The 26908-nt window shown below is 39.1% G+C and overlaps 1 protein-coding gene across 2 annotated transcripts in view; it reads right to left on the reverse strand.

The window, feature by feature from the left end:
- Window positions 1-2306: 2306 nt before the first annotated feature.
- Window positions 2307-26908, reverse strand: part of slc25a21 (solute carrier family 25 member 21) — an 85446-nt gene continuing 60844 nt past the window's right edge. The window contains exons 4-11 of one of the 2 annotated variants that reach the window (XM_079458846.1): window positions 17769-17852; window positions 11130-11196; window positions 9004-9063; window positions 7555-7662; window positions 7266-7430; window positions 5403-5584; window positions 3859-3911; window positions 2307-3774 (exon numbers count right to left, since the gene is read on the reverse strand). In XM_079458846.1, coding sequence (XP_079314972.1) covers window positions 3713-3774; window positions 3859-3911; window positions 5403-5584; window positions 7266-7430; window positions 7555-7662; window positions 9004-9063; window positions 11130-11196; window positions 17769-17852 — 781 coding nt within the window. In that variant the 3' untranslated portion in view covers window positions 2307-3712. The remainder of the gene's footprint in view (window positions 3775-3858; window positions 3912-5402; window positions 5585-7265; window positions 7431-7554; window positions 7663-9003; window positions 9064-11129; window positions 11197-17768; window positions 17853-26908) is intronic. The other variant, XM_079458847.1, reaches the window with a different exon arrangement.

The following is a 26908-nucleotide window of genomic DNA, read 5'->3' on the forward strand; positions in this document are numbered from 1 at the left end:
AGGCAGACAGAAAACCACCGCACATAAAGTGCATCGCTCTCACAAACCCACTGCACAAACTCCCCAGACCCCATTCTATTCAAATGAAAGCTTTGAATGCCATTTACCTACGAGCTGACAGCACTGATACGGACGTTGGCTTCGCAGTCAATACAAATGCATTTACCGGCCGCGTGTATCACGGCCATTCATTTAATGCGGGGTCAAGAGACGTAAAGCAAAGGCAAATGTGTGGCACAAAGAAAAACACTGCTGGATGTAAAAATCTGCCTCAACAACACTATTTAACATTTCTACATATTCCACTATTAACACTATATTTCCATCATCACAGTGGTCCATCTCAAAAGGTAGTTCGAGTAAGAAAGCATTCGCATTTACGGGTAAATGGTGTTTGTGAGCGCAGCCTAAAAAACATGGCGATTAATATAACACCTCCGCACTTTGATGTTCGTGGAAAATGTGCAGAACAACACGAAGAAAGTAGATTTTGTCAAGGCAGCACTGCACACATGCAAAGTTATGACAGGAGGGAACATTACAAACACCTTAATCTTAAAGCCACCATTGAGAGAGAGAGAGAGAGAGAGAGGAAAGTGAAAACACACTTGCTCACGCGCACACATCTGTTTAGAATTAATTCCTATGGAAAGTCAAGTCAAATGTCACATGGTTATCTTTAGCTGACTGCGTGCAATCAGGCTGAAGACAGAAACACTGCGCAGGGGCTGCGGCTTGACCGGACCGAGGTGCGAGCTTGATTTTAAAGGGCGGCTGACCATAAGCAGACTGTTTTCACGGGTGTATTAGAACTGTATGTTTTGAACGCACAAAATTGAGCTCTGTAGCCGAGTGTGGATCTGGCCGTTTGACAAATGATTGCTTCCTCATTAAAGGGATATTTCACCCAAACATTTCAATTCTGTTATTTACTCACCCTCAGGTTGTTCCAAACTTATATACATGTCTTTGTTCTGCTTAACACAAAGGAAGATATTTGGAAGAATGTCAGTAACCAAACAGACCTCACCCGCCATTTACTGCCATAGTAGGGAAAATAAATGGGAGATCTGTTTGGTTACTGACATTCTTAAAAATATCTTCCTTTGAGTTTAGCAGAACAAAGACATACAGGTTTGGGACAACACGAGGATGTGTAAATGATAGAATTTTCATTTTGGGGTGAACTATCCCTTTGTATGACCTTACATCAGTAGCGTAAAACAGCTGCTTTGGGGTCCAAAACGTTGTGATCACAACCGAGCACTGGTCAACACTTTTGGTCGTTGAACAAATGAATCATGGCCGACTGTGAATCACTATTCATGCTTCGCTAATCAATAATTAGCATCGCTAACAGGCAAATCAGTTTACAGAACGCTACATCCCCGCCTCCATGTGTCAGTGCGTGTCCGAGATGACCACAATATCGTCCGCCACCTCGTAAATAAAAATGACCGGTTGCACCTTTAACAAGACCCATAAGAAAGTCTTACCTTTTACATAATGTTTACAAAGGCCCGACACTAAATGCAAAACAACAACAAAAAAGGAGAGAAAGGCTGAGGGGATTACACAACAAACCTCACAGTAAAAACGTCTAATATAATGCTTCAATTAACCTGAAACAGGCTTTTAAACATTCAGCGGAAAACAATACAATACAGTCTGAAAATGTGTCTAAATGTTGAAGTCTTCGGTGTTGTAACTCCATGAAATATGTAAGGCTGTTGAAAGGATTGACAATGTAAAACAAATCGTGACCAGAAAGCAGAGGATGAGGCAGAGGCGCTATAACAACCCAGACATTGACACAGTATCAGACTGGCTAAACAGTCTCACCCCTCTGTGCGTAAGATGGGTACAACAAACCCCTTCACTGTCTGGTGCACGTTCTTTCAAACAAAAACTTCTGCGGCATTGATGCTATTGGTAACATTCAACCGTCACTTTTAGTCAATGGGCTGAGATAAAACACGACCTTTAAAGAGACAAATGGGAACGTGCAAGCAAAGAAATGTAAACTGGTCAGGGTGGAATGCAAAGGATGACTACCATATTGTTTTAACTCATCCGACGAGTTATCTGTAACCTCTGAGCAATAAAAAGTGAGCTAACATACAGAACTTAGCTGCCAACAAAGGCTACGTTATCGAGCGTTTCACATTTTTATGATGAGAGCATAGAGAGGGAGTCCTTATTGTTTAGATTACATTTGCATTTTTCAGTTTTGTTATTTCTGGTTGTGCTGAGCTATGTTGACTCACCCTGCAGGCTAGAGAAGATGAGTGAGCGAGTGGGAGCTTGGCTCGGACAGCTGCGATGACTGACTTTATTATTATACACAAAACGCTAAAAAAAGCTCACATGAAAAAAAGTTTGGTGACTTTCATCAACAGCAATTGTCATCACAGAGACAAACCACAGAGATTTTCACTCCCACTGATATGTGTCAGCACTGATAAAAAAGTATTACAAGGTATTAACCATTAAATCCAACTCAAACCCCAAGAATCAGACTGTTTAAATATTACACAATTGCAGCATTTAAACTGTGATTTTAAAATGAGCAGGTTTTATTTTTAAAGGCAACAATGATTTTACTGATTTATCATTCAGGATAGTTGATCATAAAAAAACGACAACTGTTACATGATATTAGCTAAATGTATCTATAATGTAAAACTAAGTTTAGTTTTTTTTAACAAAAGGCTTTTTGGCTTACAAATTTAATGTTTCACCCCAACTGAGCTTTTGTAACTCTCTTTGGTGCTTTAGTTGTTTGATCTTTGTCAATGTATTCCAACAAATTCCAGAAATCAATAAATAATTGATATTTCAAATTAAACGGAAAAGCTAACGTTCATAAAAATCTTGTTTCAGCCATGAATTTGGAACACTTTCAACACCGTTAAAGGGATAGTTCACCCAAATTTCTCACTTCTATTGTAATAGACACAAAACCAATGCAAGTCAATGGGTATCGTTGTTGTTTGGTTACCAACATCCTTCAAAATAAATTTCTTTTGTGTTCTGCAGAAAAAAGAAAGTCATACAGGTTTGAAGTAACAAGAGGGTGAGTAAATGATGACAGAATGTTTGAACTATTCCTTCAAAGCTATTGAGGTGAGACCTTGAGCACATCAGATATCTCACCAATGTCTCACCAATCGCACATGTAAAGTCATGCATGAGCAATAATTAAACATTTAATACAGTAAAGTCCTGATCTGTCCATCTTTCAATATAGTAGATGCGTTCCTCACCTTCACGGTATTTAAATACTACTTGAAAACAGACGTGAGAAGTAAAGCCACAGGTTTAGGCTAAAAGCAACACGCTGAATCAGTTTCCTCTATTTTGTGTTGGTGAAGGAAATCTGTTTGGGTGTGGAGTGTTGCTGTTAAGTATGCAGGCATGTGGACAGGTATCTCTCAAATATGTCTCGGTTCTGTCAAAAGAAACATGAAATGTGTAGCAGAAAGGTGACCGTGCTGTCGAAAAGAGATGGTGGAGAGAGTACATATTTATTAATGCTTGAACACAGCTGAAAATTGATGTCAAGTGAGGGAACAGCAGTGGCTATTGTCACATGTGGGCGGAACTGTAATTGATCTTGAAATGTGATGTTGGAAAATGGAGATGGGATCCTTGAACGTGGAGAGGATGGAGTAAAGACCCCTGCAAAACAGCTGATGGTGATCTGAGATCATCACCAGTTCTTCTGTAGCCACGCAGATACATATTCATACACCAGCAGCATGACGGCACCTCCTGCGTCAGAATGTAAAGATCTCGATCACAATACTGCTTTATTTATCATTAATATAGGAAGATTGTGCACTTATTTCTTATTACCTGGTCCAAGTCTCATTATCTTGGGAATCAGTCCTTTGTATAAGGCAAGGTATCTGTTAAAAAAAATAGATTTGTGAGACGAACATGTGCATTAGAGAAATGATAATGTGACAATGGCGAGAGAATTCTCCCAAAAATTTTTTTGAAATAATTATTCTATATTAGATGTTTTCTCTTTCAGACTGTGATGCTCAAACAGGTATCGGGCCCTAATAGCTGGCCTAGTTGTGTACCTGCCTTAATGCATTCAAGCTGATATCTGGCAGCAGGCCAATCGCGGCCCGTGTCCTCCGCTTCTGCTAGTGTTAATAAGGCTTGAGCCACTTCCTCCCTGCCCCGCTGTCTGATTAGACTGACCCGCTGAGCGCCGCGCGCCTAGTTAGGACCTGCTTAACAACGTCTCCCATAGGGACCACTAATTAGCCAGGGCTGTGTCGTGTTAGAGGCCTGGACAGGATGGGGTACCCTCTCAGCACCCCTAAAACTAAAACAGCCTGAGTGTCTCTCGCTCTAACTCACACACACACAAACCCTGCCCTGCCCGAGATCAGGCCTCAGTTCTCTGGCCCTAATAACAAACGAGTTGCCGCTCCCTTTGTACAGAGCGAACCAAGCCAATCAAGACCCACGAAGGGCCGTAAAACTACTGATTCTCTTCCCATGAGGAGAGAGGCAAGAGGGAATGTTACAGTCCGTGTTCACAGTTATTTACTTACATTTTCTGTTTAGTTAACAAACCCATTTGACATAAAACTGTTTTGTTATTGTTGATAAACAATGCAAATGTAATGCTTATAAACAATATAAGTAAATGTAAATATTGCACAAAAATCCAGTCAAAAATATTTTGCCAATTAAACCCAGTAAGCAGTTGCCGTAACACATAAAAATGGAGTAACTTAAAAAGAAGCACATTTTCAGAATGCTCAATACATGGTATTCAGAAGGTTCAAATGCATGTATTTTTTTAAAGCTGAAAAAAACCTTCATTATTAAGTGTTGACATAAGTTTACTTACATGAATTTACTTAAAGCGCTTTTTGATTTTATTTAACTAAAATGTTTTTTTTTGTCTGACTATATGCCATTTTATATTACAGCCAAACAGACAAAAATGAATGACACAACTCACACAAAGTGTTCACATCATTGTATGTATGAAATACACTCATAGCTCATCAGCAAGGAATGTCAAGACCTCACTGAAATTCCATTTTAAGAAAAAGGTTTCCAATTCAATTCAATAACAGACATAACATAAGTCTATATCAAACTTAACAAAAGAAGTAACATAGAGATTTTTTTATCTGGGTTATTGCTTTAATTGTTTATTTTGCTTAATACCTACATGCAATACGATCTTACAGGAGCACAATATAATAGCACCGAGATTTAGAGGCAGCTTAAAAGTGTTGGTTGTCAAAACTTGCCCTCATGTCCCCTACGGGCTCAGGGTTAACATAAATTGTTGTGTAATTTTTCTAGTGGGGGGACCACTTGTCGGGTCAAATTTTGACACCTGTAGCTGTTCTGGTAGGCCTTACCCCTCCTCACGGTACACGAGCCCCATGGTCTGAAAGCAACTGCGGTATTTGATCTGCCCCGGAACCGGCTGAGGACCCTGGATACGACTTTTGGCTACATCGAACGGAATGTTCACGCAGGACGACACTGTTCCCGACACCAAACCGATAGCAAACTTCCTCATGAACTCCAGCGTAGGGTCCTGGCATACAGAAAGAACGAGAATTCAGTCGCGTTTGTTTACAAACAAGTATTGCACGGTTCTTTAATGTTTGTTTAACATTTTTTAGGTAGACAAATAAAACAATCTTGATTCTGAAAGTCACTCGGCATCCATTTATTTTGCGATAATGTCTGGAGGTACCTTATCCCTTATAAACAGTTAAATGACAGTTTAACAGGTACAGCCATAATATTCAAAATTCTTAGATTACACACACAGTTGATATAAGACGCAAATGAACTAACATGTAAAGAGGATAAAGAAACGAATAAGGAGAGATATGGAAATGCAGGTGAAAAGCAAGAGAGAGAGAGAGAGAAATAAAGGGAGCTTGTAGTAAGGGATATCATCGGTGAAATAAAAGCTCAGATCATTTTATGGTAGCAGGGTGCGGATTAGCGTTTCATGAGAGGAGCAAACCTCAGCGATTGGCTAAAGATGGTCACGTGACCAAGGGCAAACTTTGGGAGAGGATTTATAAACACAGTTCATGCAGGCAGACTGGGAGCCATATGGGGACAATTTGGGTAATTGGACTGTGACTCGACACTGGCGTATTACTGTACCGAAAGAAGCCCGAACCGGCGCGGCTCTGACATCTAATTGGCCAGGATATTTCTTACAAATGACAGAAAGCTCACTTAAAGCAGCGGACGCCGCGAGCGACATGCTACATCAACAGCTAAACCTGAATGCCGCATTTCATGGGAGGAACATTGCACTTTTGGCACTGATACAAAAGAGATCCATCTTATATAAACACAAAATCACTAGCCACGTAGCAAACTTTTCTTAAATTTTGGCATCTGTGAGGGTAAACGGCATAATACCAATAGAAAAGCATCAGTGGTTCAAGATCATTCAAAAATGGATCTTAATCCCCATAAAATGATGGCTGCTTGAAAACACTGGAGAAAACGACATGCTCCACCTTAAACCGCAAAAAACAACCCCCCCCAAAACGGACAGTCAAATCAAGCATGGTCGACTCCGGCCTGTCACGTGATTGATCACTAGAGGCTTAGAGCTTCTCAGGCAATGATGATCTTAGCACCAGATGAGAGAGGAATGGCAATTTCGGTAGAACTTCGACTGTAATTCTCCCCCAACAAATACCTCAGTCTGCTTCCAATTAGTTCATTTGAGTAAATCTAATGCTCCAGTTTATACATGTGGAACGGGCGTATGGTAACGTTTCCATTAAACAAAATTAACTTTTGTTTGGGAGTTGAGCCCTGCCGGATGTGTAATCTGAACCTTTGAGGATGTGATGGAGAGCAAACAGGGAAGGTATTAGCAAGGTTTATCTTAGCAGCTCCTCTCTCTCTCTCTCTCTCTCTCTCTCTCTCTCTCTCTGTGTTAATGTGGTCAACTGATGTTCAAAGCTAACTCTGTCATCGCAATGATAATATATATTATAGCTTTCAGATTTTCTTCAGATTTACGAAACATTCCAAATAATAAGGACCTACGAAATAAACATTACCGCCAATTGTACACACGTATATGTTGTACCATAAATACTATACATTACATACAGTTTTTTAATGAAACTTATATAAGTAAGGGCTCAATTGTTGGCAAATGGAAAAATGTCTGAAAAAGTTAAACATAAGTAATACAATAAATAACTAAAATAAAGCCTCCTTTGTATGTTTACCTGACTGGCAGGAATAGCGTCTTTAACGTTAAAGTAGAAACCAAAATAGATCATTTTGAAGACACCGTGACGCCCCAGAGTGGAGGTGAGCCCCTTGTTAAGACCACGAAGACCAAAGCCATCTGCGTTTATGATAGTTCGAGCTTGTTCAAATGTAGAGGGTTGCTGCACGGAGTAAGAGAGAGCAATAACATTAGAAACGTCAAACTAAAAATGAACTTGTCACATCACAACGGCACAAGCGAGATTTCAAAATCAAGACGTCAATTAAACAGCTGTAGTCTCTTACCACTTTGAATGAATCCCTGTTGGCCTGTAGGCTCACTTTCACTACTTCAAATGGATTTACAACCAGCGCCTCGGTTAGCCCTGACCCCAGGCCAGCCACAGAGAGGGCCTAGCACATTAAGGCAGACAGAATTACATTACAAGGAAACGTGAAGCCAAATGACAATGAGAAAGACATGTTAAAACACCAGACACAGATTATAAAGAAACAGCTTTGTGTTTAATTCAGAGCAGACTGTATTTTCAAGATGACCAGTCAACATTGAAGCCTTGTCGCACAAATACCATAAACTGTCGAGAACAATGCTTTCGTGACGTGTTGCCTTTTCGAAACGTGTTTGGCCAGACAGGGAGCTCGGCTTCAAACCGCCAATGAATGAAACTGCAACCGTCAATCAAGTTAGAAAGAAAACGCAGACAGGAATCAAAGATGGATGATCCGGCTCAGACAGATTGACTTGAGACAAAGACGAATCGCTTCATGTGTTGCAACAGCAGCTTAACTGTACTCTGTAACCGGGAAAATGTTCAGATTTCATAAAGACCCACCACATTAGCATTGGAGGTCTCATGTACACACTCAAATGTGGTTGGCATCTGTGTTGTGGTTTCTAATGCCCATTCCAAGCACTTGACATTCATGTCAGATGGATTCAGGCCTACTTGTAGGGTGACAAAGGAGATCTTTGAGAATGTTTGCATAAGGTGAGCTGGGTATATTTCACACCCACGCCTTTGATTAAAATCTCTGTGTGTCTCTGGTGCATGTGTGTGTGTAGTCATGTATAAAAGCTACGCTGGAAGACGGCGTGTGAGTCTCGTTACTCCACGCTGGTGTTTTCCAACTTTAACAGTAAAACCGGACATCTTTTCAAAGCCAGCCATATACTCATTCATTTTTTATTTGTCGTATTACTGCTCGTCTTCATCAATCATATTGAATTGTTTGACCTGGGGCTCCGGAGGGGGGCGGTGCTATGGCTCAATCACTCTCCTTAAATTCGTTAATTCCCATGTAGATGATCTCACTCACCCTCCCGGCCTCGCACGCTCCATACATCACTCTGCCCAGCGCCCCCGGGGTACCGTGCGGATAGACATCTATAGTCAGGGTGGGCGGAGACTTGAGTGATTGATAGTGCAGGTGAATGTTTCTCTCCAAAGAGGCTGTGGATGCGAGACGTGCCATGCGTCTGAGGACATCCGTCAAACCTGATGCTTGCTGATATACTGCTGTCAAAGTAAATGGCTATCTCTCACATGCCTCGCCGAGCGCCGTTCGTTTCGATTACACCTTGTTCCCGCAGCCTGTAGGCCTTGTAATGAGGGGATTCCCATACCTGACTGTGAAAGTGATTATGTGTGTAGTATCTAAAACTGTATGTGTGTATATACAGTATGTAGTCTGTGCGTGTGTGTGTGTTTATCTAGCTTGTATCAAATTACTCACCAAGGCTGGCGATAAAGGAGTAAAAGTCAACAGCTTCTTGTACTGCTCGAAGGTGAAGAACTGCAAAAACAGGCCAAACTGTAAACATGTGTTTTTAGATCAAACACACACTACACAAAGCATGAGACCCTGAAGAGGAGGCTACAAGCCTCCGTTTTTCACTGCTATTGTATGGACACAAAACCAATACAAGTCAATATGTACCGATGTTGTTCGGTTGCCAACATTGTTCAAAATATCATATAGGTTTGAAATAACAAGAGGGTGAGTAAATGATAGATTTGCATTTTTGGGTGAACAATCTTTTTAGGTAAAAAAGTTGCAAAATGTCGAAATGTATTAGTATTTGGTAAATACCAAACATTAACGACAGTATGCATTTTAGCTGGCGTGAAATCCACAAGTCGATCAACGTGATTTGTGACTCTTCCAAAGATAATCCTGTGGCTCCAATGGAAGCAAGGCAACCTAACCTTTTGTAAGTTAACATGGTCAATGTCAAAAATTTGCTTACAATTGACTAGTGACCTAGAACTGCAGAATCATAAATGTGACTTCCTTTAATGTCACGACTGCTGTTAAGAAAAGGTTTCGAAATCCAAAACTGCCATTATTCAATAAAGAAAGCCCTGTCTATTCAATTTGGCCGCAGACTTCTGAATCCCACTGTATGTATATACACATAGACAAGCAGAATGTTCACACCCTGAGCAAACACAGCTCTATTGCAGTCGATCGAGACATCGAACTGTCAACTCAACACTGCGCAAATATAAATACATGAAATGTCCAAAATTAATGTTTTGCCATAACTGCTAATAGCGAGTAAATTGGAAAATTAAGCGGCCAGAATTTGTATATAATTTTAAGAATTATTTTATATTCTTTGTAAAAATTGTTTTTTACAAATTTTCCATTTTGTGTGTCTCAATATTACATTCCAGAGAAGTTTCTACTACGGTACAAGTACATCTAAAACATTTGAATCTAGCAGATGCCATATACTGTATTTATTACATCAGCGAAGGTCAAAGTATTGTTCTTGTGATTTATCAGAAATCATTTATGATTTAGCAGTTCCTTACAAGCTCTCATCTACGTAACTGTTATATTTACTTACAAGACAAATTTACTCGCATTTGGAGCCTGGTGAGTGCAGTTTTGGAAACCACAAACATAATACTGGTACAGGTGTTCTCAACCTTTTTGACTCCTATAGGCCCCCCAACATATTCAACAATATTCAAAGACCCCCTCCTGCTCGCAAAAGCTCAAAATGTCTACCCAATAAAATATTTCAGAGCTTGATATTTACTGGAAAAGTGTTTATTCATTATATAAATATGTACAAATAATAACAAATATCTTAGTTCTAAGTTGTTTTAAAATGTATTTCAATGCTTATTTTTGTCTAATTTTAAATGATCAGTCATCCTGGGGCCCCCTGAGAGTCAGGAAGAAAGGCCCTCCTGTTGAGAACCACTGTACTGGTAGGACGCCATATCTTTCTTTACATTAGTCATGCTTTGCTCAGCTATTAGATAACAAAACATTTTCTAAGGCTTATGGAAGGCCTACAGTATATCTGTCTATTGAGTAGATCTAAATCAAAAGTTGTGGAGCATTACATTGACTCGTGGATCTCATTTATCATCAATGTCCACCGGTCCAAAGCTTTCGAAATATTGAGTAAAACTCCTTCCACGTGTTTTTAATATTAGACAAATGTTAAAAAGTAAGACATTAACTCTGCTAAGCATTTTGTCCCAGACACCCATTTCCAAGTGCTCATAAGCCAACAACCTAAAACCAGCCAGAGCGAGCGCTCATCTAATCTCTGTATGTATATATGTACTGTTTATACATGATACTAAAGAGAGGCCAGTAGCAATATCTGTCCATGTAGGTCAATATTGGGAGTTCTCAACAGCAAACACATGTGGCATGACGACAAACACACAGAGGAGATGAGTGGTTTTGATCCTTCTGGCTAAAGCTGGTATGTTGAGGACATGCGTATGTGGTCTGTGTGTATGTTTACACTCAGCAGGCCAGGTTGCAAAGATCAGAGCGTGTATGGTTTAAGTGATGAGCTTGAGCTTGGAGTCAGGCATGGTTCCTGTTACCTTCACTGCTCTCTTTGGGGTCTCGGCCAAAATTGGGGGAAGTATTCCCTTGTAGAAGCCGTAGAGCCTGTTGAGGAAAGAAATCACTTATTAGAACTGACCCACATGATAAATGCACACGGTTTTCAGACAAATGGCACACATAAACATCTGAACGCGCTGTCGTGTATTGATGTTCATGCAGAGAATAGCATTTACTGCTCAGCACTCTCTTTTTGTGTCGTGGAATTTTAATCATTTTGAGCTGATTTGGTTTAAATAAATACAAGGGACACACAAGGTTGGATTAAAAGTAACACAACATGTCTTGTCCTTAACTCGACACAGAGATGTGTTCAGTTAAGGCCAGACTGTGTTGGTTTTAACACAACAGATTTTAGAGTTCAAGAAAAGCAGTTGGACGCCAATTGCATGTACAAATCTTTGCAGCTGAATACAAGTAAGTTCAGTGTTCACAGACTGTATTGGAACAGAATAAAGCAGTATAAAGAGAATATATGATTTGTTGATCTATAGGTTTGATGTGGTGTGTGGCAACACTTCTTGATCTAAATAATCGGTAAAAAAAACTTTACCCAAAAATCTAAATTAAAATTTATTAAATTAAAATAAAATTGGGAGCATAACTAAAGAGAAAATGACACAACCGTCATTGCCATTTTCAAATGTAGGTCCAATTAGTTTATTTACATTATTTTATACATTTTATTAGTTTATTTAAAAAAGGTGTTGAATCTGCACTGCCTTGAAAATGTGATTATGATAAAAAAGGTATATTTACAGTATGTGTTGCCGTTCTACCATCAGCTGTGGACTTAGTTTCTAAATGAAAGGAAGAGTATTTAAAAGTTTCAAGTAATAAAGTTTACTTGTCTTTAATGCAAAATAAATACAGACTCAAAATGATGATTTAAATAAAGACTGAACAAACATTAAAAGTGGATTAAGATTTTTTTATCTGAATTAATCTAGATCAATCCCTAAGCAAGTCACCTTGGGTGTCAAACTATCTTAAGTTAATGGCCAAGTGTCTTAAATTGGTCACAATTATATTTGTCAAATTTGTAATCGTTCTATTTGTTGATGAGTGATGGTCTGCATATTGTATGTAAGTTGAGAATCCTGCTTTGATGTGACAATTCTATAGAAATCCGCCCCCATCATCATGTGTTGAGCTCTAAACGGCTTCAGCACTATTGTTTCAAGGATACTGTTTTCAAACCAGAACAGGTTCAACTGGTCCAAAACTACAAAAAAAAAAGAAATGTACGCAAGAAAAACAAAAGCCCCCACAATCAAAAGAACTCCATTTTTATGTTTCCATAACGAAAACGTTTGAGACAGTCAAACTGTCTTTTGCCACTTTTGTCAAAGTGGCTGATATACCCCAACCAAATAAATTTCCCAGTTAATTGACAAGTCAAACCTTACTTACATAAAAAGAAAATAGCTTAAGAAGACAACTGCAAACAAGCACAACGCAATCAGTATGATAAGCAAATGAAGACTTTCATTTTCATTCGACCATTATCACTGACATCTTTATATATTTGAATATACTTGGAAAGCTGGGGTAAGTGTTGCATGAATAAATTCAAAGCAAGATATCATCATAAATTATATCAAGGCAACGTGCATAACTCTTGCTGTGGTTAAACAGTGTAACAGCCCAAAACTATATATCAAACTGAAAATAATTCAAATGATCTCAAAAAGAGTTAATATCTTACATCTTCTTTCCATTCTTAAAGCAAAAGGTGATATTTTCCATTTTGTGCGGGACAGTATTTTCTTTTATCTCAAAAATAACACTGGCCAGTCACAGACCGCCACAACCTTCTGAAACAAACAATGATCAAAATAAGTTTCCATTTTTTTCAGATTCCAGTCTGATCAATGCTTCAGCACGTTCCCACCACCCCCCGGCACAGACATGTGCACTTGGAGAAGCAGACATTGTTTGGAGAGCACACACTCTTTTTCTGAAGCTGAAACTTGACTCTGTTTTTCTTTCTGTCAATCTCAAAGTCAGGACAAGTCCAAGCAAGAGAAACACCTGAGCTTTTCTTTTCCCTCCTAATTCTCTCATACAAAAAACCACTCCAGTATGGTCAAGTAATAACATATAGCTTTATTGTCTGTAGTATTTTAATGCAAATTATTTGTGTTTATGCGTGACATAAATAGAAATTATGATAAATGTTGCTACTTATCACATACTTAAATCTTTTTTAATACCTCTCCACCCTTTTTTACTTTTTTAATGATATAATATAGATAATACATTGATATGTTAGATTAGCTTTACTAGCATACTTTTTTTAATAGTTTGATGCCCTTCTAAAAATATTTTGAGGACATAATGCAGATATTTATACAAAAAACAGATTGCATATAGATACAACCATTACTCTACAAAAGTTAAATAACTAATTCAAACATGTCACTTTGTTGACCATTGAAATTATTTTCTCCCGTGGGCAGGACTATAACATCATAGACATAACATTACGATATGCATAAATATGGATTTTTCAATTACATTTAACATGTGCCATCCCCAAGTTGTAACTATTTATTTACATACTTGCGATATGTGCTGCTTCAGGTCATGTAACATTCATTTTTGAATATTGATACAACCATGAGAGGAATAATAGAGAATGCGAGAGTTTCTCCGTATTAGCTCGAGCACGTATTGATATTGAACACACAGGTGTGGACAGGGTGCACAGAGTGGCGTGACATCCACATGTGAACTCCTGTCGTTTTATTGTGAAAACACGCCCCAGTGGTCAACAGAGATGTTCTCGGCTGCTTTAGTTGGGGTATAAATATTATTGCTTCTGTGAACGGAGATGGAGTGATTAGAGTGAGCGCAGGGGCGATCAGTCCGTGCCGTGACCACCATTTAAAATCCTCTGACCCACGACTAAGTACTACTCGTCCCATAGGATGATAAACAATCTTCGTTTCGCCGACATCCCAACATGTCAGACGTGGCGAGATGGCAACAAAGCAACGTTGTGTTGAATGAAAGTGCGTGGCAGTATTGAGGGTGGGACCAACAGCGTGGGGCTTTGTCAAAGCGGGAGTGTCTGACCAAAACGGAAGCCCCCCTCCTCTCACCCCCCGCTTGTGGCGCATGCAAACGCGACGGCCGCATGTTTCCCGGGTGTGGTCAGTCTAAGAAACATCAGGTGGTGAGATAAAGCTGCAATTTGTTACACACACACTCAAGACCCCATTTGACTACGCCTGGTTTGACTATGCCTGAATGCCAATTTGACTCTAAATGTAAGCACGCAGTTGGCCCTCAAAAGCAAATGCTTGTGCATTTAGATATGTGTGGGTCCAGCTGCCGATGTTTGTATAGGTGTGATTTGTCTTTGATTTACATAAAACCCCAATTTCTACCATGGAGCGCATGGCCACATCCTTCAACATAACAAAAGGAGAGGAAGGAAATGACACATTAACCAAATTGGATAATCGGGCAAAAATGTTTGATCCCTGTTATGGGGTTGACTCTCAATGAATCACGGGCTGATGGGGAAACGTATGCTGAATGTTTAAGTTTTATTGTTTATGTCCTGTAATATGTGTACAGTTGTCATGTTATACTGCTGCGATTGTGTCTGGAAGCCCAGGTGACTTTGAGACATTCCTGTTCTTTCCCTTGTCAACAAGCTCAATGCTTTGCCTGCAAATATTGTCATTTGCCTTGCGAGGCTTTAACCTTGACATTGGTTTGGGAAGCACAACTGCTCCGAGTTCGTAAATCAAGAAGTGAGAAGAGGCGGTGACTTTCTTGTGTTTACGTAACAAATCAAACATGCCAGGCAGAACATAAAGATACCAATGAAACATCTGAAATAAAGTTTTGCCAGCAAGTAATATTTGTTAAGTAATAATTTGAAAGACCTCAAACAGAAATAAAATAATAAATGCATAATAAAAGTGCTGATATATAATCATCCAATTAATACTATTGGCATAAAAGAATCAGGAAATTGAAAAAATATTGTAATTTTTAAATGATCAAATACTGTGTTGTCAAAGTTGACAAGCACTTTTTACTATCTTTCGATGCTTAGATATTTCCAAAACTCATAAAGGGTGAGTAATAATGATTTATGGCAAAAAAATTAAATCATAAAATACAATTTCTTTCATTGTATGCAACAGTCCTGGCTTTCCTGCACATTAACAGGAAACATACACACACATTATACCACAATTCCGTTTGGACATTTGTTGTGCAAACACAATTAAAAACTTCAAACAATGTAGTACAATCTTTGTATTCATTCATTATAACGTCCTATTTTGTACACAATTCTTGTTCAGTAAACATACCATAATCACATTAGCTTTTATAACAGGAGACCAGTTTCAAAAGAGCTACATGTGTGAAATTACATAAAAACAGATCCAGGTAAAGTTTCAAAGCAAACACTTTTCTTGAATGTAAAAATAACATAAATTGTCCGATCTAATAGCCTTGTGGGCAAGTTGGTGCTTCGGGCAACCCAAGTTCAAACCCCTGATTGTGGTTCTCTTCCGATCCCCAATCTCTGTCCCACCTAGCTTCATATCCTCCCTCCAACTGTTCCTTCTCTAAATAAAGGTTAAAATTCGGCAAAAATAAATATAAAACAGTTAAATATATAAATTGACACAAAAACTGGCGATCGCAACTGATGCTTCAGCTACCAGCAAAAAAAACCTCAACATTTCAAATATCCCATAAATGGCTAAACAGGACACATACTGTGAAACAATTATGAACAATCAGGCCATTTATGTAAGTGATCTAAAACAATTACTACTCTCCCTCTGTGACGATTCACACATGCTACATCGTCACGCAGGAGAATTGTCGTAACATCAGTTTAAACAGACTCCGAGCCAATTCACAGAAGGATCTCTCGCCCCAAAACTAATTGGTGTGTTGAAACAGAGGAGCTCGGATTTCTACCGCACAGAGGAAGAACCAAAATCCCCCAAAATATAAAAACACGCCAAGAGCAAAAGTCCAATACATACAGCACCCATACAGCACCAGCATGTTTATTTTCAATAATAATTCCACAACAGCGACTCCCCACCACCATTTGTGTAAATTAAAACTAAGTGGTTCAGCCTGCGGCTGATCATGTGACTGGCTACTGTGTGGTGATTCTGTCCGTAGCACAAACAGAAGGAGGGTGATAATTGGTTTGGGGAAAAGAAGAGCCGTAATCTGTAGGGGAGGCCTGCGGGATGCAGTTGCTGACAGCTCAGCGGAGACAGGAAGGGCCGCAGCGAGGCGGGTGAAGGACCTCGCAGGGGTCGCTTGTTACGCATTCCGTTGCAGCAGTGTCACCCAGGGCTGAATGTGCCCATATATTCTGACACCTTGCACAGATTCACAGTTAAACTGTCATCTTGCCATGAACAGACTTTCTTTTAAGTCTGCACACTTTCTACTGGGACAGACACACGTCGCAGCGTGTGCTTGGGGGGAATAGAAGGAGAAAGAGTCATGTGAGCTTTTCCTACAGAGAGAGGCAGCTAGCATGGCACTCATTCAGCTGGTGACTGCCAAATGCATAATGTAAACCTATGACTTCACCTGCTTGACATATGGCATATTGAAAGGCAGGTGGGATTCAAGCTTGTGATTTTGTACACCGACTTTGCTTAAGCTTTGAACATTACCTTTCACCAGGTGCATGTTGTTACCATGTATTTACTGCATACAAGAAACCTCCGTGCCAGGTTTACACAAAATGCACACGCAAAACAGTAGATTTAACGAAGGAAAGCAAACAAACAGCAGCAAAAGTTTAAGTTAAATACATTGTGGATTAAAACATGTTGTTTTTGTTTATATTTTTTGTTACAAATTGTTTTTGCTTGGTATTAGTGAGAATAATATATTATATAGAATAATACTATTTCCCACTATGGAAAGTTGATATCTTTGCTTATATGCAAACAAACATATTATTAAGGAAGTAGTATCGCATGCAGAATAAAAGTTTAATATATCTGTGTACTGTGCATATTAATTTTGTATTTATAAATGCATACATATACATGTATTTATATAAAGGATATATTAAGATGTATTTACCAATCGTTTTATTTATAAAATTTTATTTATTTTTGTATTTGTCTAAAATATATGTGTTTATAAATAATAAATTAATATGCACAGTACACAGACATATATTATGTAAAACCTTTATTCTGCATGTGATTAATTGTTTGACAGCTGTATAAGGAAGTATTGAAAACTTTGAATTCATGTTGCACAGTTTTACTTTGAGTATTAACTGAAACCTCAGCTTTGATAAGAATTTAAGTAGGATTGGCATAAACAACAAAGTTTGTAAAGACAAAGGTATGAGAATGTCTACAAAATATAAGAGAGGATCAACAAATATGAATAACTGATAAAATTGTCAGTTATTTCCATGAGTTCACTTTATTGCCAAATACTTTTGTCTAATAAAGGTTTTGTCTATTTTGTACCATACACCTGAACATTTTATGGTTTAATCAAACTTGACGGAGCATTAAAAGCAAATTGTACAAGACACTACTGTACAAATATACAACCCCCCCTACAACTAGTTAAGTTACTCTTACCCCTCATTGCGAAATATAGTTCTGAAGCAGTCTCCAAGGCCTTTATAGCTATTCGGATCTCCTTTCCCTTTTTGGATTTGAAACCTACAAGACAAAAGAATATTATTTGTTAAACGTTGTTAAAAGATGGCCCACACAGCACATTTATGAACTCAAATTAAAACAACAATAAAGAAAATAATTAAGAACAATTACCAGTTAATATTCATCGATTCTGGACAACATCACTTTTGCAAACCCATTCCAATGATCCTTCACTGACATGACTGAGAGAACATAGAGCGTGACCGCCATATGCTATCAAAGCCAAACCTTTCTTTTATCCTGCTTTCAAGTCCTGTTCTTCCCAAATCTGACACTGCCTTTGCTGTTCTTTGTAGAACAACAGAGAAGTCAAACATTTACTTAACACATCCCTACCAATTAGCTCTGCTCCTCTCGTAGAACTGTTTCTAGCTGCTAACTTTGCTGCTAATGTGCTAGTAACCTGCTGGTAACAGTTCTGCGGTTCCGTGTAAATTTTTAAGACGATACAAATGGTAAAGAGGTGTTTTTGTAGCAACAAGCATGCTAGTAACTCCCTAATAAAGGGCATACTGCACTGTGTAAATGTTTAACATGGTACCAGTGTGGATATGGGGAAACGGATTTACTGTTTTACACCCCCCTCTTCCCTTTCCTTTTGTTCATACAATATAAAGTCCTCAGCAGTAACAAAAACAGACACAACAACTGTAGGACGTTTGATGCTTTGACACCACACACATAATGAATTGTCTATAGGCCTACATCCAGGACAATTTACAGTTGGCCAGGTTGGGTATCTTTTTGGGCACAGAGAGACAATAAATAAACCAACATTTTCCCCTTGAGTGTAAATATATGAACCTGGACCGAGCTCTGAGGGCAAGACAGGGAATGAGAAAGATTCTCCTCATATGGTTTTGACTGCCAGGTCAAGAGGTTAGCAGTAAGTCATTCAGGCGGGTGCCTGATGGGGCCATAAAAGTGCCCTGGATCCATCGGATGATGGGGTTTACTGAGGTGAACAGCCTTTCATATCGCCAACAGATTAACATCTTAGAGGGGTGTCCAGCATCCAATTTTGTAGATTCCCAAATAGCTTGTAACCCGTCCCTAAGAACCAGTTAAAATAGCATCATAAACGCACGTCCAACACCATATTAAAGAGAAAGAAGATGAGAGGGACACAGGGATGGGGGCACAAAACCGAAAGATTTAATGCCGGTGGAGCTTGTAAACAAATTTAAATCTGTCTTAGTTAAACGCAAATGAGGGAAAGGTCAAGGAACGAAAGTGGCCTGTCCCACCGTTTGCCGGTTTCTATGGCATGCAGGGATGGCCCGACCCACGGTAGCCTAGAGGTGGCAGGGCCATGGTCCACTTTCAGCAGCCTGACTCCACCGTTGACCTCGGGGTCACCTCATTTCCTCATGCCCCTTTTCTACCCTGTCATAAAAAGCCTTGGACCAAACGACACAGCCCGGGGAGTGGGAGATAATGGGGAAGATGTGAGCAGCTATCGGCAGGATAAGACGCCTGAGGAAGCTCTCGCTAAGATGAGTTGCAAAGAAAACACCTTGAAATCCAAAGGAGATTCAGCTTTTGCACGTCTTTGTCTTTGCATTGGTCTTCAATCAAGAGGAATAAAAGTGCACCTTTAGACAGACATGGCGAGCTTGCGAACTGGAGAGGATCGAGGGAGCTGATTCAGTCATCCTTTGGAGCCAAGCTTTCAGTCATAAAGTCAACAAACAGAGGACCTAGGGAAGCTCAAGGGCTTTGTTAAAAGATCCAGCTCTCAAAATCCCTCTCAAACTAAACCCAGAAAGAAAAGATACTCTTACAGGTGATGATTTCTGTGAGTTCATCAAAAAACAGCACCAACCTCCTGTTCTCTGATTTTATAGGACCACAGCGGCATCGTGGATGGCCAGGTGAGGGTGAAGGTGAGGCCAAAGTGGAAATTCTATTGGTGAAATGAGCACCAGGGGTAAATAACCCAACCATCTCCACCTGACCTCAAACTCCCTGTAAAACAGCGCACTCAGGGCACCGAGAAAGCAAGTAAATGAGAAAAGAGACCAGAGGAACACATTCTCTTTGTATTTTTATAGAGAGGAATAAAGCGTTTCAGATCGAGGCTGAGTTCTAGGGCCTTGTCCCCTCTCAGACCCTGAATGTAATGGGCCAGCACCGGGTCCGAAAGGGGGGCTGCGCCCCTCTGGAAGACAAGCTGATGGGTTGAGGCCTAATAATGATGGTGTTAAAAAAAGGCCTGTGGGAAGGGTTGAGGTTATTGGGTTGATCAAAAGGCTCGAGTTTGCCTTTAAACGGGCAGGCCAAACTTTTAAAAAGGTCTCTTAAATTTGCCTTGTTAAATATTGGGTATTCCCTCAAAGTACTGTGGGATCTGCATTATTTCATTGATGGCTGAAATATTAAAGTCATCATAAACAGTCTAGTGAATGATAAACCATTCCGCATACTGAAAAGTATATGCACCATTGAAAATATTTGCAGAAGATGAAACTTGTAATTTGGCGTTGGGTTTGGATGCTGGCGGTCTATGACTGTTTCCAGTCTGTAAAAATCATAACCAGATATTGTATGGTGTATGTAAAGCAGAGTGTTTCAAGGTGAAACAATATACATTTACTGTACAAACAATTTTTTACCATACAATTAGTTTACAGTCAATCAAATACAGTTTTCTCAACATTAAGCAAATCCCAACGGATAACGTAAATATTGGTCTATAAAATCTCTTTATCAATCTATCAATTTAAGTTTTCTAAGTCATGATATTCATTGATATATATATATATATATATATATATATATATATATATATATATACAGTCAGTAGTGCTAAGTATCATTAATCCGTTACAAGCTGCCTGTAAACAACACTATAATCAAAAGCTGAAATGAATGTAAAATTAGAAAAGCAAAGCGTGCATGTGCAAGGTTTCTTTTACACATAATCAGCAGTGCATAAGAGAATCCAGAAGGCGGCATTAAAAGGAAATCTATTTTTTACAGCTAGACAGTTAATTTTAATGAGCAGGATCATAAAGATGGCAGACATCCATTGCAATGGTACATGAGGTTGAACCTTTCTAACCTAAATGCTCCAACATGCCAAATGCCGACACCCAATCAAACTCAGAACAGAAAGGAACAATCGCTCTTTAAGTCAAAGACCATGTTCACGATTTAGTACTGTACAAAGTTAGCTAAAATATATATGTTCACATTTTCAGGAGCGTTCTAACATTGTAAAATATACTGTACACATCCTTTTAACATACATTTTAAAATGTTCAGTCTGTAGAATATATTCTACCCATAAAAAGTCGTTTGTATTTTGACGTTTATCTCCTTTAAATTTCTATCCTATTGTACATCCACAGAAATGAGCTGAATTGTACATAATCCGACTGTAGAAAAACGAAATGTCACTAGATTCTTGCGTGCTTTTGACAATATTAATGCAAAACTGAATACGCAATATGTGAGGTTTTTAGAAAACAAAGTTCTCTGATAAATCTCTTTTCTGTTGCCTGCTCAATGAACTAATGCTGCTGGGCCTGTAGCTGGAGGTGCCCCATAAAACTAAGCTTTTGGAGGCTTTGGTGGAAAGGAGATAAAGCAGAAGAGAAGATGGAAGATGGGGCAAAGGGAAGTGATAAAGCCATGGCGCTTGTGACACCGCATGCTTCCCGGTGTCGGTCTGGGTTAGGACAGCTTGGGTTTCAGTAGCACCACGGGCCTCACTGGACCCACTGTGACCAGGGTAATGAAGCCGCCTGAGGGGGCAACAAGGAATGACATCCTCCCTCAAGACGATCTGTTGTACAAGGTTGAACCTATCCTACAAACTGCTCCCCTCCCACAGCTTTGGGGCTCAGGTTGACAACCTCTTTTTGACCTCTTGTGAAAACAGAGATGTTGATTCCGACATTCTTAGTACAACTGAAACACAGTATATATGTGTAGCAAGCCACATAAATGACGACCAAACTAGTGGACTAATGAATGCGCAACAGCAAGCACCTATTTTTTTAGCAATATTTAATGGCCGTAATTTTTTTTTAATTTGATTGTGTTCCCATCCAGGATATTGAATTCTACTTGAAATTATGAGTAGATCTAAGCTTGGAAATCTACAGTTTAAGCTAGCACGAAACAATCAGGATCTTAGATGGGTGATTCTCACAAAATTGGGGTTTCCTTTTAAGGCACAATAAGGTCTGTTTAAAAGCATTAATTTCTAAACTTTGGCAATTAACACGTTTTTGAAGATTTCTTCCCAAAACAAAACCTTCAGTATATCATTACCATCACCCCGTGAAAATATCAATAACAAACATGGTGCCATGATGCTTCGACAAGATTTTTTCATCATACATAATAAGACCACAAAGTATATTCATATACATTTTGTTAATATGGAATTTAATGACAATCAATATTGTGCATAAAGCACGACAAGACAAATGTAAAGAAACCTGTTAACCTGGTATCCATTTGGATGGTACTGGCAGATTACTTCAAACTAAATCAAGCTTAATGTAAAGATCTGTGTATCTGTGTGTGTAAACAGTCCTTTAAAAATGTTCGGAGGATGAGAACATCAGTTATGGACACTTCTTTATTCCAATATTTCTTAATTTTAATTATACATAAATATTATATAGTCTATTTTGTCCTTTGAACACATCTGGTAGAACATTTAATAACTTTTTTATATTTTTATTTTACTTTGCTTAAATTACAACATATAATGCACTCAGACATGGCTGGACGAAATGCGGTAATGAGATTACTAAGGAAAAAAGCAATAAAATATAAAAAAAAATTGATTCCCATGTTAAAATTATTCTTAATGTAGAGAAGACTATTTTTGCATTAATGATTTATATGTCTTAAATTTAAATTCAGTACTGCCATGATGTTTTAATGGTTTTGTGACAATGACCCAGTGAGGGTAAATGTACATAAAATAGAAATAATACAATTATAGCCGAACTGACAGCATAGTGAAAAATACCATTGGAAAACAAATGAAGAGTCTTTCAGCAGTAAATGGTGGACAAACTTTAAGCCAAGCTTTGGATCTTTCTACACTCATTGACAGAGACAACATTAAAAATGTAATGATAAATCCTAATCATTGGTCATAATCATTTTTAGGATCGATAACAAACACTCCCGAGCTTGTAATGTCATACTGGGAGAGTTTGAATAGTCCAGCTTGGTTCAGCATAGTTATGGCTGTTTTTAAGTGAGGAGACTGCCAAGGATAGTGGAGACTGCATAGACAGCGGGAGATTGGCAGCTATTACACAGACCGTAAGGACAGTGCAGCGTGAGGTCATCACTACTGCACTCAGCGGTTTCTCTGCAAGAAACATGAGTCTCTGAATTACAACCTTCCACTTGCGCTTCTCACCCCCTGCCTGGAAGGACCACGGCTGCTGCAAAACAAAAATCTGAAGCAGTGGGTTACAGATGCTGTGAGGCGTCTGACAGACGCTGGAGACAAATTAGTTTTCATCAGGCACTTTACTGCTTCTCTTAAACGGGTCATTTCAGCACACTGGGACATTTTTGCTTTATTTAGTATGTTTGTAACATAATGCATTTGGGTGAATGTGACACCTTCTTAAAGCAGACCTGTTTAATACCAGGTCATAACATGCAATGGCAGTCACATCAACAGGAGGTTACTCAGCCAGCACGAGGTCTGGCACAAGAAGTCACGTTGTCCAACTCTGCACGCTAACTACGTTTGAAGAAAATGCGAGTGGTGCTTGCCCGTTCACAAGTGGCTGCCACAATGCCACAATGAGCGTTCTTGGTGATTGTTAGTGTATTCATTTGAAATAGTTTACTGGTTTAGAACTGTGCAGAAAAGTAATAGACCCGCTACCCTCAACAAGAAGAATGATTACACAAAATGTATTGCTTTTGAACTAGTATTTTAGAAAAATAAACATTAAGCATCAAAATCTGCATTGTTGGTCTCTGAGTAAATACAGAGTAGAGTAGTAAAGACTGTAGTTTAATTATTTTACAATTATGATAAGCTTTTAGCTTAAAACGTACCTTTCACTGTCCTCTGATGAACTTGTATATACATTGTATGTCTATTGTGCATATCTTTGTGTATACTGTATATTGTATTTTGTGGATATGCTGGATTTTAAAATCTAGAGGAGCCATGATTGTAACAGATCACTCAAGGGTAGATGGTAAGTGTGGTGAGGAAGGCGGGACGAGAGCCGTGACGCGGGGAGGGTGGCGTGAGTGATAAGTGCAATCAGCTGTGCGCGCACCGGTCCCGCATCTATCATGGAGGAGATTGGGAGCTTAAAAGGACGACCGGCAGGACTGTTGACGAGAGAGGACCGGGCCCAGACATTTGTGTGTATGTTTTATGGCCGGCAGTCTACCGTGAGGTGGCTGCCGGCTACTTCCGTGTTTATTGTTTGTTTATGTTTAATTAAAGTTTTATTTGAATGTCCGCCGGTTCCCGCCTCCTTCCTTCCCTTCGAACGAACTTTGCTACAGTAAGTTACTTTGCAACACTATTGACACACACAAACTGAATGCAGGTGAGTTATACTTGATATATGAATGAAAGGCTAAGGGTTTTGATAATGATAATGTCCTTTATCGTTGCAGGAGCTCATGGTGAATCCGGGAGTGAAGAGGGTGACTTGAGGTGAGGATGACCGGAACAGCCAAACACTCAGATGACGACACAGAGTAAGACGAAGAAGGATGAAGACGATCAGAATGAAGACTTGACAAAGAAGATAAGTAACCAGGTGAGTTGGGCAGGTTTAGAGACGATGACTGAGTGCAGAGTGAGTGACCATTTTCCAAACAGATGCCTTACTCCCTTCGAAGGGCTGAGCCCTTGTAGTGAACTCTTTGAAGGGTGTAAGGCATTACTGTCTCTCTTGTATGTGTTTGGAACTTCCTTCACAAAGAGAATGAGTGACCGAATGTTACCTTGACAACGTCGCACGTGCAATCTGAATCCAGTAATCCATCATTTCACCTTGTTTTTTCACTGCACTTGGTATTTAAAAAGGAAATATATGATAAAGTATAGCTTTTAAACATTTTAAACATACTTTATTATAAACCCGATGATCTTATAATATATTTTAACCATCTTAAATCATATTAATCACTGACGAAAATAGTGTAAAACACATACGAACAAAAGTATTGAACTAGGTTTGTAGGTAACGTCTCCTTCACAACTCCTTCATGGTGGAACATTCTTCCTAACGCGGTCTGGTCAAAAAACCTTCAAAAACTACTTAAAACACACCTCTTCTGTGAACACTTGACAGACAAAAAAAAACGCAACTCTTTGTAAGTTGCTTTGGATAAAAGCGTCTGCTAAATGACTAAATGTAATAGTCAAAATCCCACAACATATTTGCTTCAAAATGCTTCACGAGAACTCGTAATCCTTGATCACAAACGGAACTCACTTCCTTGAAGTGACCGTGGCATGTACCCTTCGCTAACGGACATCCGAAAAGCAGTGGCGGCTGGTGAAAAATATTCTCGGTGGGGCTGTGCCATACTTTTTTGTTTCCGTAACCATCGCAATAAAATTTAACACAAACTGCAGGACAGCAGTGCTCAGTGAAATAGTCAGTAATTATTTAATGCCAATATTAAAAAGTTGAGGCATTCGTACACAAAAACATAAACATCATGATGCACAAACACAAGCCTTTTATTTGCATTTAAACTGAACTTGTAAACAATTGACTATTTCTACATATAAGTAACATCTTTTGGAAAGGCTGTTGGTGCCATTGGTAGTAAATAGGCAACACAATATGCATGCTGTCAGAACAGAGTGGAAAGCAAAATAAAGCATTAGCATGGGTGCACCCAGCTAGCCAAGCCTTCCTGGTGTACCAGCTACGGGAGAAGCTGCGCATATACTGCTTCCCTTTTTCGCTAGCCTGCTGTTTGATTGAGAGGTCAGGTTGATCTGGGCCCAGCTCTTTCACCCGAACTTTCTCCGACAAAGTTCTCCTCTCAAACGGATCTTGGAGGAGAGATTTCACCGAGTTAGGGTTGGGTCTTGGAGGAGTAACGTCCGCGCTCGCCATTGTCGTTTAGTAGAAATGGCGCCCCTAGAGCCCAGTCCTTATTTTATCAGGGCTTGGGGCGATAAAATGATCGCCCTTCTTGGATTCTATTTAAGAACGCTGATTGGCTAAATTTTATGTCATACATTCATATCTTAAATTAGCAATTGGCTTAACTGCTACATAGACCCGCCTCCTTGGGGCGCTTTCTCTATCGCCCCAGAGCTGATGAAGCGGTCAGACAGGCAGAGGAAAGGTTGCAAATATAATTTTGTATCATATTTTACATGTATTACTGGGTGCATTCCATATTTAAAACACACAAATATTGACATACTGATGTTTTTCTCATTATTATTACTATTTTTGTTTTAATTTTTTTTTTTGTGGCTTAAGGGGGGCGGCGCCCTAGCGCCCTCTATTGGCCGGCCGCCACTGCCGAAAAGGCCCTTCACGAAATGATTCAGGTGTTCACTTTCGTTTTGTACGCCCCACAAATGGCGTCTTCAAGGGCGCATAAAGGCTGTATGGAAATACCCGGTGTCTTTATGATGGTGCTGAGTAGTGGGGTGATTAGAGGCAGATATGATAATCAACATTGTTGTGTACACAGTATGACAATTAAACATAACAGAATATTAAAGATATCTAGAGAAATATAGAAAAAGCTGTTCAGCTGGCAGCCATTCGGAAGGCATTCTATATATACAGTATATATACAGTGAGAGAAATAATTATTTGATTCCCTGCTGATTTTGTAAGTTTGCCTGCTTACAAAGAAATGAAGGGTCTATAAGTTTTATGGTAGGTTTATTCTTATTGATAGAGACAAAATATAAGGAGTTTTGGCAAATATTAGCCCAAATATTTATAAAAATAAATTACAATGTAAAAGATTATTTATGTGGACATAAAGAAAAAAATCTAGCTTGTCCTGTAGATGGTCTGCTTGCCTGCTTTAACCTCTCACACGAGCACCATGGC

The sequence above is a fragment of the Barbatula barbatula genome (assembly GCF_947034865.1).
Source record: "Barbatula barbatula genome assembly, chromosome: 6".
In the NCBI taxonomy this organism is placed as follows: domain Eukaryota; kingdom Metazoa; phylum Chordata; class Actinopteri; order Cypriniformes; family Nemacheilidae; genus Barbatula; species Barbatula barbatula.